Source organism: Lutra lutra, chromosome 7 (genome assembly GCF_902655055.1).
Source record: "Lutra lutra chromosome 7, mLutLut1.2, whole genome shotgun sequence".
Taxonomy (NCBI): domain Eukaryota; kingdom Metazoa; phylum Chordata; class Mammalia; order Carnivora; family Mustelidae; genus Lutra; species Lutra lutra.
In genome coordinates, this window is record NC_062284.1 from 99,068,550 (window position 1) to 99,089,086 (window position 20,537).

General features: G+C 45.9%; 1 protein-coding gene across 3 annotated transcripts in view; it reads left to right on the plus strand.

Annotated features, from left to right (window-relative positions):
* Positions 1-20,537, plus strand: part of ABHD12B (abhydrolase domain containing 12B) — a 62,589-nt gene that overhangs the window by 23,861 nt on the left and 18,191 nt on the right. The window contains exons 1-4 of one of the 3 annotated variants that reach the window (XM_047737955.1): positions 10,548-10,710; positions 15,462-15,589; positions 16,602-16,704; positions 18,628-18,747. In XM_047737955.1, the coding sequence (XP_047593911.1) occupies positions 10,649-10,710; positions 15,462-15,589; positions 16,602-16,704; positions 18,628-18,747 (413 nt within the window). In that variant the 5' untranslated portion in view covers positions 10,548-10,648. Of the gene's footprint in view, positions 1-10,547; positions 10,711-13,882; positions 14,340-15,461; positions 15,590-16,601; positions 16,705-18,627; positions 18,748-20,537 lie in introns of those variants that run through there. The other 2 variants (XM_047737957.1, XM_047737956.1) reach the window with 2 other exon arrangements.

A 20,537-nucleotide genomic window follows, 5' to 3' on the forward strand; every position in this document is an offset into this window, starting at 1 on the left:
CACTCTGTTCCAGTCACCTCATACTTCTGGAGTTACCCAAACTGAAAGATAATTGGGGATTAGAGCAAGGACTCTGGAGCCAGACGGCCTCAGTTCAAATTCTGACTGCCCTGCTCATGACGTGTGTGTGACCTTGAAGAATCACTCCATCATCTGTGCCTCAGGGACCTTGGCTTTGCATGGAGCCATTAGAGCACTTGCCCCACTGTGTTGTGAGAACTAAGTGTACGACCTATGCAGTGTTTAGAATGGGGGGAACAGGACATGTAGAGAAGCTCAATGACAGAAGGACCCCCTTTTTATTTCATGGCCTTCCCCATGTTTTCTGCTTGGCCAACTGGTCCTTTCAGACTTGCCTCAGGCATCTCCTCCTCCTGAGAACCTTCTGGGACCTGGGCTGGTGGGGCTGGCCGAAGCTCTGGGCTCTGTGGCCCCCACCCATCCCTGAACTGTATCCCACCCAGGTGGGGTCCTCTGGGCACGGGATGTGTCTCCCTCCCTTTGTGAACCAGGATGGGCAGAGAGCCAGAGAGCCAGAGAGCCAGAGAGCCAGAGAGCCAGAGAGCCAGAGAGCCAGAGAGCCAGAGAGCCAGAGAGCCAGAGAGCCAGAGAGCCAGAGAGCCGAGAACAGGGTGGGTGTTTGGAGGCTAAATGGATTAAGGAGAAAATGCAAATCAGAGGACAAAGTGTTAAAGAGCAACCAGTTTGCTCCCGCTCTCTTGACAATTTGCTTTTCAGAGTATCATATGCAGCATGGACTTATCTGACCATTTTTTCTGAGAGGTCCTGTCTGTAGTGAGCCCTTCCCTGGCCAATTCTTGGGCCTGATAGCATCAGGCTTCTGAAAACGAGGAAAAACCACAGCCTGCTGGGGAGAGGAGGGTAGTGGGATGCAGGCCACTGGGCTGGGCCACTAGGAAGCCCTTCAGCCTGCTCCTCAGGAAATAGGCATCCAAGGACAGATTAGGCACCTAATACTCTTTTAGCAAAGGAGACTACAATAGTGGGAGCAAGAATTGAAGCCTAGTTTTAAGAACAGAAGAGAAAAACCGGCTGTGTGAGCCCTGCTTTCCAGCATGGCAATGACCCTGACTTTGGTCAGAGCTGCAGAGCTGTCCTCATTCTTTCCTTTTCAGACATGATGAAATAACAATTGGGGAAAGGCGAAACAACGCAGGAGGGTAGAAAGTAAAAACAAACAAAACCCCCCAGCTGCCTGTTCCCCATAGGCAATCTCTGCTTCTGAGCGGATTTAAAGACCCACCGAGGGAGGCTTGCAGCTGTGTTCAGCCAGGCTCAAAAAAATCAGAAATGTAAAATTACGCCTCGATTTTTTCCAGAGAGGCAGAATGGATGGAAATCGCCCAGAAAGGAGAGCAGGCTTTGGAGTTGGACGCTTTGCGCCGCCGTATGGCTGCCCACCCCGGGATTCAGCGGTTGAGTTCCAGAAAGGCCCAAGCTGGAGCCCGCGGCGGGGGGCGGGGGTGGGGGTGGGGGGACGAGGGAAGGCCCGCAGCTTCAGGGCTGGGCGGGGCGGAGCGGGGATCTGGGAGCGCAGGCGGGAGGAGGAACCTCGGCCCAGGTGCCACCTGCCCCAGCACCCCCTTGACAGCTGCATCCCTTTTGCCACTTGTCGGGGCAGACGCGGGCAGGGGAAGCGCAGCACCTTCGGGCCAGGCCTTGGGCCCGCTGAAGCCACAACTGTGCGAGGGGAAAGCCCGGAGCCAGGAGGGCATCCCCCGGCGAGCTTAGAAATAAAACCAGGCCTGACCGCCTAACAAAAGCCTCTTGTGAGGTGCAGCAACGGGGACGGCCCCGGGTGCTCCTTGAGGGAACTTCTGAGGCCACGGGGCGGGAGGTGGGGTGGCGGGGAGCCCAGACCCTCCCGGGCCAGGGTGTCAGTCCCAATACCTCCTCCCGCCCTGGGGCGGACCAGCCTGCCCCCAGCCAACACCCCCCTCCTTTGCTTCCAGGAGTATCTGTACCCTCGCCGGTAGGTGAAGGATGGATTGGGTGTGGTACCTTTGTTCACAGAATGCCCGGCCTGCGGTGCCCAGTCCGTTTCCAGAGAGGCAGGGAGGAGACCAATCTTCCTCTTTGGGGAGGAAGAGGATTTAAAGGAAAGGAGCCCTTGGAAGCCAATTTGCTCTAACAGCGTTGTCAGCTGTGGTCCTCACAGGGTTCTGCCCAAAGGCGGTCCTTGTTACCTTGTGCCTTCCCGCCACCCCCTGCCGAGAAGCTTGCTGTCTGCGCTGGTGGGCTGGGACCAAATTGATCCGCACCCCGGCCTTCACCTTGGACTAGACAGAAAGATGTTGGAGCTTTAAAATGCTCCAACTCCTCCAACTCCTAAATGGATTAAAAAAGAAAATTGTCCGGGCACCTGGCTGGCTCACTCAGTAGGACAGCAGGCCACGTTCCAGCTCAGGTTTGTGAGTTCGAGCCCCACGTTGGGTGTGGAGATTACTTAAAATCTTAAAAAAAGAAAATCGTCAGTAAGAAAAATAAAGACATCTGGGAAGTAGGGAAAGTAAGTACTAACGGGGAGCAGAAAACATATGCTAGAACAGTAAATTCTTCTACTGTTTAATTTTAAAGTCTTTTAAATAAAGTGTTTCTGTTTGGGTTTAAATGATTTTAAACAGCTAGCGGGTTTCTCAGTGTCTGGAGTCAAACTTTCCCGGCTCCAAGCTGTTACCATTGTTTATGCTCCTCGTTGGCTCACTGCTGCCTCCTTGTGTCTGAGCTAAAAATCACCACACAGTTTATGGCTTCAGGAATAAATGGTGGAACCACCCCCCACCAGTCTATTAGCTCCCATGACAATAAAAAACGCAGAATTAAAGCAATGTCTAATTAAGCCTGTTAGTGAGAGCTGTAGAACCCAAGTGAGATTTTAAAATTTCGTTTTAGGAGATGTGATTATATTACCTTTTTTCTTTTTCTTCCTTTCTTTTTCAATTCACCATGGCTTTGCTGGAAGGATACATTTAAAATTTAATCCTTAGAGGGAGGGGTTATGATTATATTATCAGTGTAAGTCTTACTAATGATACCCCCTTGCAGAGAAACCACATGACTTATTCATTGATGTGCATTATATTTTATTTATACCATTCAATAAAAATCCTATATTCAGGATGGCTGAAAGTTTGCACAGAGTCTCTGATGTGAGATAATTTTGGGGAGATGGCTCAAACAAATGCACATCAAAATGCAACCTCCCTTGTGCTCACCTGCTACCTTTGACTTTAGTGAGCCAGTTGGATCCCCATCTTGATGTGAAAGAGCCTGCCTCTGTGGGTTTGTATTAAGCACCAATTCTTCCTGTTTTTTGCTCATCCATGCAGTTTATTTCTGTTGCTTCTTGCTTCTTACAAACTGGGAGCCACATAGAATATCATGTTTTCCTGGATGGAATTTGGAAAATGCCTTCCGTCCTGAATAGATCAAGGAGTCACTTGCTTTAGCAGAAACATCACCTGCCTGGAGGCAAAGGCCACCTACTCCTAACCCTCATCCCAGATTCTTTCTATACTGCAGGGGCAGCCCTAGTGTCACTTCCCAAAGTCACCTGCCATCTGCAACCTTCTGTGGTTCTTGAGTGCTTGTCTGTGGATCTCATGGATTTTTCGCTGCTCAATCCAAAAATAGCTCTAAGGTGGAAGACGTGAGCTTTACCTCCTCCAAAGTAATCAAACAAATCTAGTCAAATTTTGAGCCCACATAGGATGCTGTAGCCTCCCAAAGGTAGATTGTCTTCCACCCAACCCCATGTCTCCTCCCAAAAGGAAGCTGTAAAGGGCACAGTGTGAATGGACAGGTAGTATTACCAAACACTTGAAGTTTGTGTTCCCACCTGGGAGACATTGAACTTGCTCTTCCCTCTGGCCTGAACTCTGTTCTCAAGTCTTGTTATTGAGATCTCAGATAAAATAGCTTCTCTGTGACCTGATTTCATGTTAATAGCACTTATCTGAATATGTATTATGTGCTGGTTTGTAAGAATTTTTTTTTGTCTTCGCCCTTTAGAATGTCAGCATCATAAGAGAAGGGAAGTTCTTTGCTTTGGTTAACACTGAATCCCCAGCACTTTGAACAGTACTTAGCCCGTTATGCTCAATAAACGCTTGTAGAATAAATAAAGAATAATGCAAAGTTTCCCTTACTATAATCTTGGCTCTTGAGATCAGGGGCCGTATCTTATCATTTCTGTTCTCCTCCACAGTGCCTGGCATGGCATAACACGTGCCATTGGATTTTTAAAAATGCTTGTTGAGTGGAGTTGCGTGAGAGAAGCAAATCCTCAGATGGGTCCAAGGCAGAGAGGGGAGGGACCTCACCCTTACAGAGGGCACAGGAGCCATACCAAGCTTGCAGCGTGGGGCTGGGTGGGGAAGGTGAAAATAAGGCAGTGGACCGGCAGTTGGCGTCTAGACCTTCCAGCACTTTGCCTGTCTTGGGTTCTATTTCTCCATCATCACGCAGTTCAGAATTTTACAGGCGTGAATCAGAGGATGCTGGAGGGGCCTCTAGAGAATGTACGGTGATGGGGACGTTGGGATTTTGTGGCGCTGGACTGACTGCTGAACAGATTCAAGTTTTCCAGTCACTCGTTCATCTTGCAAAAGACTTACAGAACACCTGCTTTGTGCCAGGCATTATGCTCGGACCTGGGGATACCCAAGCTGTTTCCAACTTGATAGGGAATGTCAAACATGCCAAGGATTCCTGATTCATACATTGCAAGACTATGGGATTATATGCTAAACCCTATAGCCCCTCTGGTCACCTCACAATGCTATTCAATGCTCTCCTCTCCCAGAGCTGGTGTTTGCTGAGTAATTAGTGATTGTTGCATTGGGAGGGCTCCTTTGGGAGCTGCTACCCTTTTTGACACTTAGTAGGCAGGAGAGGGAAGAGCATCCCCTGCCCCCACCCCCAGGCATTCCTTTGTCTCTCACACTGCAGGGAAGGAAGAGAGTCTCCTGTGATATCAATTTTTCATTCCTTTTGGTTGGTGATGAAATAGAAGAGATCAGCCCGATGGCCTCCTCTGTACATCTATGTGTGTGTTCGTATGTATTAGTCACTAAACTTCTACGTTAGTCTATAAGCCATATTGCTGATGATTGCATTTTTAAATGAATGCATGCAAATCGGACTAGGAGCCGGACAAAGACAGTATCAAATACATTCGTTAATAAATAATATCAATGCCGTGCATTTGCCGGCTGAAAATTTTTTTAACTTCAAAGGAGAGCTTTCATATCTATGATCTCATCTCACCCTACATATGATTATTTTAAAAGTCCTCTCTAGGGACAGGTTGTTCCATGCTTGCAAAGCCAGGCCGGCTGAGGATAATGAAGCCCCGCCTCGGGCTACCAGACATCCCTCCGCAGGGCAGTCTCGCGCTGCGCAGGCGCCTCTGGTCCCGTGAGGTCTCTCCTGGCTGGTTTAAAAACTAAAGGCAAAAATGAAAAAGTACACTAATTTCAAACTGCGCTGGGAGCGCACAGACGCTCGGGGCATGAACAGGGGAACTAAGGAAATGAGGCTACTTTGAGGACCGACTTTGGAGACTGTACAAACAATGAGAAATAGATGACTTCAAACTCCTGTCAGGCATCCAGAAAGCCCGGAGTTGGAAATCTCTGCTCTTCTGGGATTGCAAAGCCAGTTCCTGTTTACTCTATCTACAGCTGGGACTTTTTTCTGTCTTCCACAATTTCTCCAGGAGTGTGCCTTCATTTTCAGGAAGATGAATGTATTTTCACCTAATCGTTCAGCTTTTCCTGTTAGGTTTCCTTGGGAATGAAAACCCTATGTCATTGTTTTCCTCAGGCTGGGCCTTGGTTATGGAAGTGCCCTTCTCTGAATCTGTTAGAGGCACATTTAAAAAATAACTCCAGTAGAAGTTAAAAAAAAAAAAAAATCCCTGCCAGTGAGAATCTCCCCCAGTGCTATTTGTTTGTCCTAATACCAACCCATGGTGTTTCCATTTCACAAAAATTCTGGCCATGTCAGCTTCCGTGGAGTGGACACTGTAAAGATTGCTTTAGAATCACCCACCTGGCTATCTGATGGGATGACTGACACTGTGGGTGGCGGTGGATTCTTCCGCCCCCATGACTCACCAAGGAGAAATAACTAACCTGTGATTAACTATTTGAATTCCTGTATTTTCAAGGGCAAGTGGAAGGACTCATCACCCAGTTTCTAACCACCAGTGGGTCCCACCATGTTGCCAACACAGCCCTGCTTCCTGGAGCCCGCTTTGATACAGGGTATCGGGCCGCTGATAGCATGTGTCCTTTGAGAATTACTCTCACTTTGTCTGCTCTTCTGAATGAGTGTGGCCTCTGCATGCAGTAGGAACTCAATAACTACTGAATGAATGCTGCTGAACATCTATCATTTGGTCTCTGTGGGGAGCGTGGGTGTCTCTGTTTCCTCTATGTAAAATGAGAGAGTTGGCAAATGATTGCTTATATTTCTTCCAGTTTTAACATCTTCCAAGGCCTTTTGGATAGCCATTTTAAATTACCACACATTATGAAAGCGGTTTCCAAGCAACAGAACAGTACTTCCCCAACTCCTTGCCTGACCTCTTCAGCCCACAAAGCTGTTGTTCCCTGAGACTGCCCCACGATATTATCTGTAATGCATATTTATTTATTTACCTAGTGATAGAGCTCCAGGTTGTTATTCAGCTCTTCCTCAGTGTGCAATTAAAGTGTAAGCCTCCTAAGCCAGATAATATCTAAAATGAGCTCAGTAAATGTTTGTTAAGTGAATGAATATTACAATAAAGAATAATCTTTCTATCTAGAGGGAATTCCAGGCTTAAGGGAAGCAGAAGAATCCAGGGTGAATCCCAGATTTGTGGCTTGGGAAGGCTGGTGTGTTATGAGCTGTTCTTCAAGACAGGACAGGTTTGGGGGAAGGAGGAGCAGAGATGAAGTTAGAGAGAAGTGACATTCTATACCTCCTTCTTGAGATTCTCATAGAACGTTGGCCAAGTAACGATTATGAGACATGAGATTCTGGCCAAAGGGATATATTTTATTGTGTTGAGCCTAAAGCTTTCCAAATAGTTGCATATGGTTTTGGAAACACTGGTATAACACAAGAAGAGAAGCAGGGCTAGGAAGGAAGCCTACAGAACAAGTCACTTTTAAGGAATGGCGGGAAGAATTTGGAATAAAGCATCTAGAGAGGGAGGAGTTTTAACCGCTGGGCTTTACTCCTTCCTGGCTCAGGGATTCCACAGACACAGTGAAAACCAGAGTCCCATCTCATGCCATGGGACACAGGAGCCCGTGGGCCACGTCTGGGAATGTGCAGGGGGTTCTTGGGAAGACAGAAGGCACTCAAGCCCTTCACTTCCTGTTTCAGCTCTCCCATTGCTCTCTCTTCTCAAAGAAATCACCCCTTTGGCTAAAAGGAAGCTCATATTAACACCCTCAAGTTCAACTCGAGAACAACCACCCACTCTTGTAACTAAAATAAATCAGTCCTTAAATTAGATCTGATATAGGCAAAGACAATACAAAGCTTCAACAGCATAGAAAAAATAAATGTTCTGAGTCACCTCACTCACTGTCTGTCATCTGGGAGTGTCCTCAAACTTCCCTCCAATGTTTCATTTCAACCTCACAAGCATCACTTTTTTTGAAACTCCCTATTTGCATATGGAAAGCTGAGGAGGGTTGAAGACAAGCAAGGGGGTATGTGAGGTGCTCATGATGGTGGGCTTGAACAACAGGATAGCCATTTTGGAAAAGAGTTTAGAAGTTCCTCAAAAAATTAAACCCAAAATTACCATATGACCCAGCAAAGAGTAGGGGGCTTCCTTTTGGAGTGAGGAAAACATTCTAGAATTAAATCCTGAGGATAGATACACAACTCCATGAATATCCTAAAACCACAGCATCATATACTTCAAAGGGTGAATTTTATGGTATGTGAATTATGTCTCAATAAAGCTGTGATTCTAAAAAAGAAGAAAATGCAAGGGGGATGAAATCTTTGCTTTCAAGATAAAATTTTCTCTAAATCATATAAAATTGGTGATTTGTGGTTTGCTACTGTTTTGCTCCTCAAATGCTTTACTACCAGTAGTTCGCTTTCCTGACTGTGTGGCAGCTGAGAGACAGGCAGTGTTACCTCCCTTTCCTTTTTTCCAGAACAATTATTTTTTCTTAAGTTTTTATTTAAGTAATCTCTACTCCCCACATGGGGCTTGAACTCATGGCCCTGAGATCAAGAGTTGTATGCTCTTCTGACAGGCAGCCAAGTGCCCCTTCAGAATAATTTCTGGGTGGTAGAACTAATCTATCTCTGAGATTTCTTTTTCTACTAGAAATACAAAAAACACCCAACTACTGGTTTCTGAAGTATTTCTACCCACAGCTTTGTCTTGACATTTCTACAAAATCATGTAAGACATGTTTGTTTATATAATTTATTAGTACATTTCTTAGGTCACTTTTCCAAAAGTCAGGTATGTTGAGGTATAATTTATGTTCAAACTCACCCTTGAAAGATTACCAATTCTATGAATTTTGGTGAAAGATTATAGTCCTATAACCACCACCACATGAGATACGGACCATTTCCATCACCCTAAAATGTTCCCTACTGTCCCCACATCCAGGCCCTGTGACCCCCTGACCTGATTTCTGCCCTTAGGGTATGCTTCAATTCCTAGTCTGTGTTTTCATGATTTCTCATGAGATAAATCTCTCTACCAGGCAGGATGATGCTTTGTACCCAACCTGGTAGTTGGCACTTAAAAGTTGCTCAGTAAATAGATGCTGAGTAAATGAATGAATCATTTGTGTTTTAGATTCTGCCAAATCAAATCAGAGACCCTGTTTTCTCATTTTCAGGATGTGCCATTTGAAAAAGGGCTATTAATGTTGGGGAAAGCTTTCTCCTAGAGTTCCTAATTTATAGTCTTTTATGTTTTTATTATTTTTAAAAAAGATTTTACTTATGCATTTGATAGAGAGACAGACAGAGAGACCATAAACAGGGGGAGAAGCAGAAGGAGAGGGAGAAGCAGATGCCTCACTGAGCAGGGCTCTATGTGGAGTTTGATCCCAGGACCTGGAGATCATGACCTGAGCTAAAGGCAGAGGGTTAACCACCTGAGCAACCCAGGCTCCCCAAATAGAGTCTTTAAAAAGCGGGGGGGGGGGGGGGGGGGGGCATCGTGATTTCCAACTTCAGAGAATTTGCTGAGCATTTCAAACATTTCATTAGAGTTGGGGCTCACAACATTTTGCCTTAACCAGCATGTGGACCTCCACCCTTTCAACCTGAATAAACAGGTGAAGAATCTGGGGCCAGATGCTGCTGCTGCTTAGTCCTGCCCCACTGCTCCCCAGCTCTGATCACTCCGTCTCCACATGGCATGGCCCAGGGTCTCCTCTGGAGCTTCCCTAAACAAGTTCTGTGGGATTCCAGACCCAACTCATGAACAACTCCAGGGGAGGAATCTTGCAAGGCCTTTAACCTTCCTCATCATGCAGGGTGTGGCCCTCAGAAAATCTACCCGTTGCGGGCTCATCAGTCAGGCTTAGGTCCCTTCTGAGCTTCCAGATGTGATTCCTCTTCTATCTTGATCTGAATCAGACAATTGACATCCCCAGAGCGATTACAAGAGGCGGTGAACAAGATTCAGCCTTGTCTGACTAGTTATAGGAAATGGCCTAGTCCTTGAAGAGAACTGCCCTTTCTTGAAAGGCCTGGGTGCTTTTCTCCAGACTGGCCTACCAGCCCCAAGCAGGTGGGTCCCTGGGCACTTTCCATGGCTTGGCAGTCCTCCATCAGCCTGCTGCCCCATGGCATGGGCACCACAAAAAACATTTTCCCTCTGGGGGAGGTTGCACCGTGCTTCCAAGATGAAGTCTTGATGCTGGTATCAAATTTTAGCTGACGGAGACCTCATTCCCTTCCTTCCTCTTCTGCCCTCCTACTTGGCTGTGTGACTTCCCTGGGTGATATGTAAGCGTGTATCGGGGCGAAACGTTTCAAGGTGTGAACTCCTTGTGTTCGATGTTGGTAAATAAACCAGTGCCAAAAAGGTGTCAGTTTTGGTGTTAATTGTGTAGCTCATAACCCTGTGGAGGGATAAACCATTACTCAACGGCGGGGATGGGGGAGCAAAGAGAGAGAGAGAGAGAGAGAGAGGGTGCTGGAGATGGGTAAGCTTCAGAAAAAGGGAAAAATAAAAAGGACAACGAAAAAAAAAAAGAAGACGGGTCAAAGTAGAGGAAACCTTATTTTCCTCATGCAGATCTTCGGCGGCTGTGATAGCTGGCTTCTGTTCTATGACTAGCACAGTAAGAAATCTCAGTTCAGCACGCGGGGCGCGCGCGCACACGCACACACATGTATAAAATAAAGTAGAAAGGAAATCGTGCACAGCTAGCCACAAGTCTGGCACACTGGCGTCTCCGGCACAGATGGGGGCGCGGGGGTGGAGGGCGCCGCGAGCCACAGAACCCCGGCCGCAGCCCGCCCGCAGCCCCGCAGCAGGGCCCCGCGCGGAGGAGGAGGGCGGGCCGGGCGTCCGCGGGGGCGGCTCGGGCTCGAGGCCGCGGCTCCCCGGCGGCGGCTCGACACACGGCGCGGGATGGAGACGGACAGGCAGGACTGTGTGGCCTCCTGGTGGGACATGGTGGTGCGGAACCTGCGGTGAGTGCTCGTGGCCCGCCGCCTGGCGACCCGTCCGTCCCTCAACCCCATCCACGCGCCCCGAACCCGGGGCAGGGATGGGCAGGGTGCGTCAGGCGCCTGGCGGTGGTTCCGGGGGCTGGGGCTTCGAAGACCCCCAAAGCTCTGGGAGCCCTTTGGGCCGCCTTATCTAGCAACCCTCTGCCTCTGGAGTCTGAGCTTTCGGGAACTTGGCATCCTTTGGGGGCTTCTGAAATAGAGATTTCCAGAAAGATGGCTCAGGTTCCTACCCCAAGCCTTGACCTTTTCTGCCTTGACCATTTTACTGAAATTCAGGAGGGATTTTAAAGACCAAAAATAGTAACCTATCTTGTACTCTTTCTTAGATGGCATCCTCTTAGGTCAAATGTGTCTCTGTGTAGGTGGAAAAGGATCCTAAGGCCAGGTCCCCCAGGGTAAAGTCTCTTGGATGTATTTAAAGAACATCCCTCCATAATGCTAAAAGTGGATGGTGCATTGAAACCATACCTGTGCCAAGTTCTTACATCCTTTAACTCTGAAATGTCTCTATCAGAGGGTTTTTAAATTTTCTTCCTACCTTTTTTTTTTCCTTTTAAGTAAACTCCACACCCAACCCTGGCCTTGAACTCATGACCCTGAGATCAAAAGACCTGAGCTGAAATCTAGAGTCAGACACCTAACTGACTGAGTCACCCAGGCGCCCCTCTGGCTCCCATTCTAAATCCTTGGCTTAAAGGGTAATGTTAAACTACCTGAGTTGACCCGCAATATATTGCTGGTCTCATTTGTGTTGAAGCCTAGTATTGGTTAGAGACCCTGGACTCAGAAGACTCAGGTATCTTGTTTTGTTGGAGCAGGAAGGTGTTGGTCTTTTGTTCACCTTTCTTCTTTATATTCCTTAGTTTTGTTTCTTGCTGATTACAAAATATCCAAGAGTCCCGTCCAGACCAGGAGACTTCACATTGGAATGTCTGAGTGATGAAGACAAAAACTCATATTCTCTCTTCTATTCCTTCTGTAGCTCGGGGCAGAGAGCAGAGAGCAGCTTTCGCCTGGCCCAGTAGTGTAGACCCATACCCCTCTTCTGTGTTGGATCTCAACATGAGTCAGAACATCCTGACTGACGGCACATTCATAGGCTTTACCACCTTGATATGGCTGTTCTGGGAAAGCTGGCATGTTCTGTCTTTGTCTTCTGTGCTCCCTCCAGAGATGATGGCTGATACTTAACATTTATTTGGCGGAGAATCAAACCTGCAGTTCATGCTCTTAGAGAACAACCTGCTTTGTTGATAATGGAGTGGGACATGGGGAGTTGGGGACCCTTGCTTACTTGCCTTACTAAAGTCGGCAAAAAATACTAAATGACTAAAAAACAGGTCTCAAGAGATGTTTCCCGAAAGAATAAAATACAAGCACATTTCTTCATCTGAACAGAGAATTACTGCTCTAATTTAAGATACACTGAGGCAGAAGCACAGACGGAGATCCAGGATCCTGAATCCTTTTGGTTCTTGGAACCAAGTTTGCTTAGGTCCTCAAACATTCACAGCTGCCTGTGGGTCTGGGGCTGCTAGAAGCCCAGGATCTATGGTGATGTGTTGTGTGATTCAGGAGAACAATTCACCAAAACATGTTTTCAGTGATTATTTTTTAATGCGTTGGGGATCTATTTATTTATTTTGCAAAAATTTCATCAGCTGTCATTGCTACTTAAGATAGATGGGCCTGGGGGAAGTCAGTCTTCATTCACCACTGGTTTTCTTCAAACAAGAAACACAGAAAATGTGCTCAGGAAAGAAGCTGGGGGAAGCCAGTGGGCTAGTTTCTTCTTCGTTGCTCCCCATTCACCCCCAAGTCTTTACATTTCTGGATAGCGTTAAGGAAACCCCCACGAGCAGGCTGATAATCTAATTCATTCTTTCCATAGTCCTGGTCATCGCTTACCTTTTGGGCACAAGTTTAGGCCAGGGGACAAAGCCCTGCTCTTGTGGAGCTCACAATTAATTTTTCAATTATAATTCAAAAAAGAATATGAAGCCTTTCCCTTCTTCCCCAAAGCTACCAATAAGCATTGCTTCCTTCTCCCTCATGAAAGAAATACACTTTTCTTTCAGGGCTCAGTCCTGTGCTAGACATGGTGCGCTAGAGCCTGGGTGATTCTTTTCAGTGGGAAGCCACGACTAATAGCGGGAGAACCCCCAGAGAACAGTTAAGGGTCAGACCGAGGCCCAATTATAATGAGTGGGAGGGGTGAAAGAGAGGAAAGCTCACTTCAGGAAGATATGTGCATAGAGGCTTTAAGCGAGAAGGGACACTTGAATGGATGGGAAGGAAGGGGGAGGATTTGGTGGAAAGGAAAGAAGGGAGGAGACCATAGATGTAACCTAGGTGCTTGGGGGTCAGTACATGTTGGCCAAATGAATGGGCACCTGGGATGGATGTGTGGCAAGTCTTACCATTTGGAATAGCTGTCTTGCCAAATGGGGTTAGAATTGGGCTTCCCAAAGCTGGTGCCTCTGAGCATGAACATGAATGATTTGCCCCATAGCCACTCAGGTTCCAAGGTAGGAATGATCCAGTTAGTTCTGTGGCCCCTGTGGGGTGCTGTGCAGTTGGAGCCACAGCGGATCAAGGGGCAGGGAAAAGAACACCAAGGCATCAAGGTGGCTGATTGATGTGCCTGGCTGTTGGCAGGGATTGGGCTGAAATTGCATCCTCCACTCAAATAAGGTCTATTGGCCACTGGTGACTTTTGATCCCCTACTGATCTAGGGGAAGTCAAATCGACAACCCCTAGTTAAAAGAAGCTGTTGTGCATTATTGATGCTCCCAGGAATCTGGTCACTCTGTTCTCTTCCCGCAGTGCTTCTCACAGAAGTGCCTGGAGCTATTTGAGAGAAGGGTCCTACATGAATTATTCTTTACAAACAGAAACATATTTCCCTCCACCGTCTCTGCTTCCCAAGCACCCTGCTGCCTTCAAAAGATGACTTAGTAGGAGGGGTAGCATGAGTTCAAGTCAGGAGAAAGAAAGCCTGAGCCAGCCAATGGGAAGGAAGAACTCAGATTGTGTTCAGTTTTGCCCATTTGGGCTTGATCTGGGGCTCAAAGTGGCTTCTCTGGGTTTTTATTTCTTCTAAAATCAGAGCAACGATGTCCTCTCCTTCCTACCACCTTCATGGAGGCTATTTTAAACTATTATGAAAAGATAATTTTCATTTTTTCCTTGCTAATTTTGTGTGTAGGCAGTTGCCTATGTCTGATGTACTTGGAGAGCTACCCACTACCCTTAGCCCACATCTCTTTTCCATTCCCTGCAGAATTGCTGGAAATTCATCAGAGATTCATTATCTTCTCCCTTCATGCCTCTTCCAAACATATAAGCACTCTGATTTTTTAGTTATTAACACTTGAGGGAGAATTTTTCTTAGAGGTCTCTCTTTGATGACTTTAGAGTCAGAAGGTTCCTGAGAATATAGGAACAGGAAGGAAGAAGAGGAGGGACCCTAAGGGCCAAGGTTGTAGAAGGGGAGAATCGGAATCCTGAAACAACTTTCTTGAAGAGCTGAATCTTGCCAGAAGCCAATCTGGTTTCTAGTCTGGGTTTCCTTTTGCCTGCATGAATGGCAAGTTGCCCTCACCAGGATGGTGACAGCTCATTGGGGTCCCTGGGGTCGGACAGACCTGGGCATGCATGACTCAGCCACTCATTGGCTCTGTGGCATGGGGCAGGTTACCTTAACTTTTCAGTCTCCTCATTTGCAAAGTACAGGTGATAACAGCTATCTTCTAAAATGCTCGGGTCTAGCAGAGAAACCAGGACAGGGGAAACCATTCATCCAACATGCTTTCCAGTCCCACAGACTCATCTGATTTACTGAGCAGTCTTCACATTGACAGCTCAAATCAGGGAGGGATTTATTCAGTGGATGAGGTGGACAAAAACCGGAAGCAGGAAGTGGTGTCCCTGACTTCCTGTGTCTGTTCTTTCTCCAAGGTAGGAGACCTTCAACTCTGATAAGAGATGTACCTAGGGACAGACGTGGCATTAGTGACCCTTCATGGACAAGTGTAACTTATCTGCTGATGGCTCCTGGTTTGGGTGGTTGGCGTGCCTGGTCTGGCGTGTCCTGTTCCCTGACCAGGCCCCAGCCCTGATGTCGCAGCACCCTCCAGGCACTCCCCTCGCTCCCCATCTTGCTCCTGACAGTCCCTCTTACCAGGCACGTCACATCACAAGTGAGGATTTTTTTTCATTGGCTCATTTCTTCCTAAGACCCAGCCAGAAGAGTAGGGATCTGATGGTTTTTCATTTACTGCTTTAGACTAATAATAGTTAATACATACAGCTAAACTGTGATGTGATTAAAAACTGTGACAACTGTTAAATAGTCTGAATCCTGTTTCCTGATGACTTTGGGGATCCAGCTTTGGTCTTGCGTTGGGATCCACTTGAGGAAACAGGCTTGACTCCAGTGCACTCATGTTCCCCCACTCCTGTTCTGTCCTACCAAGCTAGTCTCACCCGCTGCCTGGGGGCTGGCTTTACTGCTTTCCTCTCCCATTCTCCCTTAGGGCCCAGTCCTGATCTGTACTAATGGCATGCAATTCTGTAAAACATTTTGCTTAAATACCAAATTACTTGTAATTCCAGTGTTAGTTTCTGAAATTTTATTTGGATGTTAAGAAAAAACAAATGACAAAACTCGGACTGATTTTGAATGCCTTGCTTTTGTTACATCTTGCAGATCTTTTCCACATTCCTGTTCAACACTTGGAAGAAAAATTGCCTCTCTGTACAACAGCTTTACTAGTAAACCATTAAAAGAACACATTTTTCCTCCTCTGATGAACATGCTAATATTTTTTAATTTTTGTAAGTATATATCCGTCATGGATTTGCCTATATATATATTTTCCCAAAGAAAGGACTTACTGTACTTAAAGTTACCCATATGACAATGAAAAAGGCACATCGGCTATAAAATTGTGGTTAGACTCCAATGGTCTGAAACCTATTTCACAGAGGTTTTGGGGTCTAGCGTGAATCTTACAGACTGGTGGGGGGATGGATAGAAAAACACAGTCTTGTGGGTGGGTGGTTTCAGTTCAGGAGCTCAGTTTGAATTAGCCGTTAACAGGGATGCCTTACTGCTTGGTATATTCTCTTTTTTATGTTTTCTTTTTACCTATATCCCTTGAAAGAGAAAATGGGGATCTGGGGCTGGGGATTGGTTGTTGAGAGGAATCTCTTCTCCCACGTTTTTTTCTGAGTGCTGTTAGTCAGTGTAACACAGGTAATGCTCTAGTACACAGGTAATGCTCTCAGCGGGTGGTCCCCAGGGGTTTGTTGCTTCAGGCCATTTCATGGTTTGTGGCTAATAACTAGGTTTTATTTAGTAGAAAATGTAATGCTTGACATAGGTAGCAGAATACTCATTACTTTCTTCTAGACCCCCTTATCTTTTTAGGGGAATGGTCTCCTTTGTTTTTAGCTGGAGATGAGGATGAGGATGTCCCGTCACACTAGTGCTATTTTAATATCTAGCTTTAGCTGGATGTTATACGGAACTAATGAATCATTGAACACTACATCGAGAACTAATGATGTACCATATGTTGGCTAATTGAATTTAAATAAAAAAATAAAAAATAAAATCCGGCTTTAGAGGTTTTTGTTTTGTTTTTGTTGTTTTGTTTTGTTTTGTTTTGGCAACTTTCCTGTGGGCTGTTCCTCATTTATAAAATAGAACACTTTGCTAGGAATTTAACATGGTAGCTTACAACGTAGAAACCATGTTAACCATAAGACTAATTTTTTTTTTTAAATTATGATTAAAAGACATGGAATTTGGCTCTGGGTTTTGATAATGAATTCTACTTTCTAGTCAAAGCACCATTTCTTGTGGATTTAAAGAAACCGGAGTTAAAGATTCCTCACACAGTGAACTTGTATATCAGAGTTGAACCTGGGGTGATTCTGGGAATCTGGTGAGTGCACTAATGGACACTGGGTTGCTTGATGGGCGTGGTTTTCATGTTACAAGGGCAAGGGTGAGCAGTGCTGGGCTAGCTGCCTGTGGAGAGGTTGGTGTTTCTTGGAGTCACCAGGAAGCTGTTTCATATACCTTCCCTTTGTATTGGTATTTGACCTGCTTGAATTTGCTTTTCAGTGGTTTTAGCTTGGAGTGCGAAGTCTTTTTGGCCCTGTGCTTTGGGTCTTTCACCAGGCCTCAGGACCTGGCGCTGTCCCACTCTTCTGCTGTGTTCCATGCTGGCCTTCCCACACTGTTCCAGAACAGCTAGCCTCCTGGCTCCCCAAGCCATGCTCTTGCAGAATATGCTCTGTGTGCCACATTTCTAGGTCTCTGCTCCCTCCGTTTGCCTAACTACCTCATCTTCAGGGTCTCAGTTTAAATGGTAATGTGATAATTTTCAGAGAAACCCTTCCTCCTCTCCCATTTCAGGCACAGGTGGCAACCTGTGCTTGTCTTTTACGGCATTTCCTCCACTGTAGTTAAATAAACGTTTGTGCGATTATTCGGTTAATGTTTGTCTTCTTTACAAGACTATAGCTCTTGTAGGTGACTGAGTTGGTGGGTTTTCTTTTTTCAATGTTTAAGAAATATTTTATTCATTTATTTGAGAGAGTGAGAGAGAGAGAACACGAGAAAGGGGAGGGGCAGAGGGAGAAGCAGGCTCCCCACTGAGCAGGAAGCCCGATGTAGGACTCAGTCCCAGGCCCTCGAGATCATGACCTGAACCAAAGGCAGCTGCTTAACCAACGGAGCCACCCAGGTGCCCCCTCTTTTTTCTTTTCTTGTCTTTTTCTTTCTTTCTCTTGTTCTTTCTTTCTTTCTTTCTTTCTCTCACTGGTGGGTTTTCATTGCTTGGGACAGCACACACACACACACACACAAAACACCACTCAGTTGTCAAAATCATGAGCATTCTATTATCTTTTTTGCTATTCTCCTGTCAACATTTTTTTCTGTTTGGTTCTACTTCTTGTTCTTGGCTGCCGGTTTCCCAGTGTCCTGTTTTATATTTCCTTTCCCTGAATTTAAATATGTCATCATAGAATGTTTAGGAACCAATATGGGTTCACATAACTTCCTCCTAATCTGCATAGTCCAATGCAGCGAAGAGTGTTGGAATTTGAAAATCTTTTTATTTGCTGTTCTTGCCCTGGCTTGCCAAGCTGGCTGGGATGCCAGTCCTCTTAGTCCAGAGGCCCTGGGGTTCGATGTCAGCCTTTCTGCCCCTAAAGGGTGAGAAGCCTGAAGATTTATTATTACATGGCCACTTTTCCAGGTCCCCCTGTGACATGTCGTACGGCATTGTTTTATCTTCAGGAGTCACTCACTGGTTTAACAGGTGGAGGGACTGGAGATCAGGCAGGTGTTTAACCCCACAAGGTCACTGTTTCCTGAATAGAAGAGCTTAGTTTCATATTTGTTTTCTCCCACCTGAACTGGTCTCCCTTTAAATTCTTTCAACTTGTTTCTTTAGCCAAACCAATAGCAGGTGGCAAATACCTATTGTCTTTTACTTGTTTCCACCCAACGGACTGGATTTCCATGGACCACACCTAAGAATTGTAGTCTTGGAAGATTAGTGGATGTAGGAGTCAGAAGGACTTAAACAGTAAATGGTTAAAAGGGGTTGTTTCTGTGCATGGGGGAGGAGGGATAGAGAAGTAGTGATTGTCACTGTAAGATGTTTGTAGTATTATATTTTAATTTTTATCATGTGCATGCGTTACTCAGAAACTTCCATTATGTATATATGTATACTTATACATATATATACCTATAAATGTATGTCTTTGATTGACATGAGGAGGGTTTCAGACTTTGGCAAGGAGAGCGAATTCTGTCTGTACATTTGTGAAAATGTTTCTTTGTTCTTCAGGCACACAGTTCCCAGCTGCCGGGGGGAAGATGCTAAGGGGAAGGATCGTGGCTGGTATGAAGCAGCCCTTCAGGATGGCAATCCAATTATTGTTTATCTTCACGGCAGCGCAGAACACAGGTCCGTGTCTTCGCTTGTTTTTTTTCTTTTCTTTTCTTTTCTTTTCTTTTCTTTTCTTTTCTTTTCTTTTCTTTTCTTTTAAGACAGAGGGAGCATTTCAGTCCGGTGGGGGAAGGAAAGGCAGAACTCCCTTTTTGACCTTGTAAGTATGCCTCCACATATATTTTTTTCCCCTTTGTTGAAATTTGAGTGTGTTCTGGCAATAGGCTTCTCTTAAAAAAAAACTATATATTCTGTATGTAGACTAATGTCAACATTTAACTGAAAGGTAGACCAACTTCCAAAATTCGGATATTGGTTTCCAAGAAACCAGTGGTTCCTTTAGTCCCAAAGAGTGCCCAAAATAATGAACTGAGCCCATGGACGATGGGAAAGAGAACAGGCATGAGAGGGGGGAAAAGGAAGAGCAATTTCCTTATCGATGGTCCCTCACCGAAGGGCCTGGGGATTCCTTGATTTGGCAGGAGTCCTGTTAATCAGATGTGTGTACTCCCTATGAGAGATCATCTGGAATTCTGACCGTTGCTACTGGGAACCATCTGACTGGTTCTAGTCTAGAAGACTGATGCCTCAGCCCACCCTCTGTTGTTCCCACCTTGCTTTGTCATGAAGAATGCCTCCCTGGAGTCCTGATCCCCTCTGATGTGCTGCCAGGCCTCCCAGTGGGCCTGTCATTATGGTGGGTGATGATTATCAGCTGTGACTGCATGGCTTCAGGTTTGGGGAGGGGCGATGTGCCTCAGAGACCCACAGACGGAGCTGCCTGCAAACTAAGCAACGAGCTCTGGAATCTGCCCCTTGGCTCCCTTGCCTATGTCCCTTTTCCTCACTTTTTCTGTCTTGATGGCTTTCTCAAGCTTTGTCTTTGCACTAGGGGCTTTCCAAAGGTGTCCATTTTAGAATGACATTTACAGAGATTTCCCATGAAATTCAACCTTTTTCAGCATTTTTGAACATTGTTCTGATTGTGCAAACTTGGGCATGGTGTTACAGTGTGTGTATTTAAAGGATCATTCGGCTCACCCATTCATGTCTGTCCCTCTGTGTGGATCTGCTGTGATCCCCGATTTACTGGCTTTGGGGTTAGCCCCAGCTTCCTCTTGTCCCCTGCCAAAAGTCTCAGCTGGCTATCAGCAGTACTGAACCAAAAGGAGGCCCAGTGGGAGCTTACAGGAGCCTTGTTGAGAACAGTGGTTCTAGATTTGGGACCCAGAGAAACCCTACAGGGTCCATGAACCTCCTCCCAAAATTGCACTAAAAATTTCAATTGTGGATACATTTTTCTGGGCAATGGGTCCATAACTTTAATCTTATGTTCAAAGGGCTTCATGATGCACTGAAGCTTAAGACTTCAGTCTTAAACTTTTTGGCTTTAAGACAAAATTCAAAGGTTTTTTTAAAAGAATCCTTTGCCTTTTCAATCATCCTTGTCTCTTCTTTATTAACATGGTTAATAGAGAGTAGATGATATGGTTATTTTGGGAAAAAGTGTTTCTTGTACCTCTAGCCTTGCGAGTCCCCTTCACTTCCTCTTGTACTTAATGGCAGAGTCAACTAAGGGCAGGTCTTGGCTTAATGAACATGACTCTATCATCCTTTGTTCTGAAAAGCCACTTTCTGGAACTGATTTTCCTTTAGCTTCTAAAAGTATCCCTAGAAATTAGTCTGGCTGTGTAGCAGTGAGAGGAGGTGAATTATCAGTAATTCCTCACATGCCTCTGTTGAGAAGCACTAGCCATCTGGGCGACCAGTGCTCACAGAGGAACACAGCCGCCCTGGGGAGCCATCCG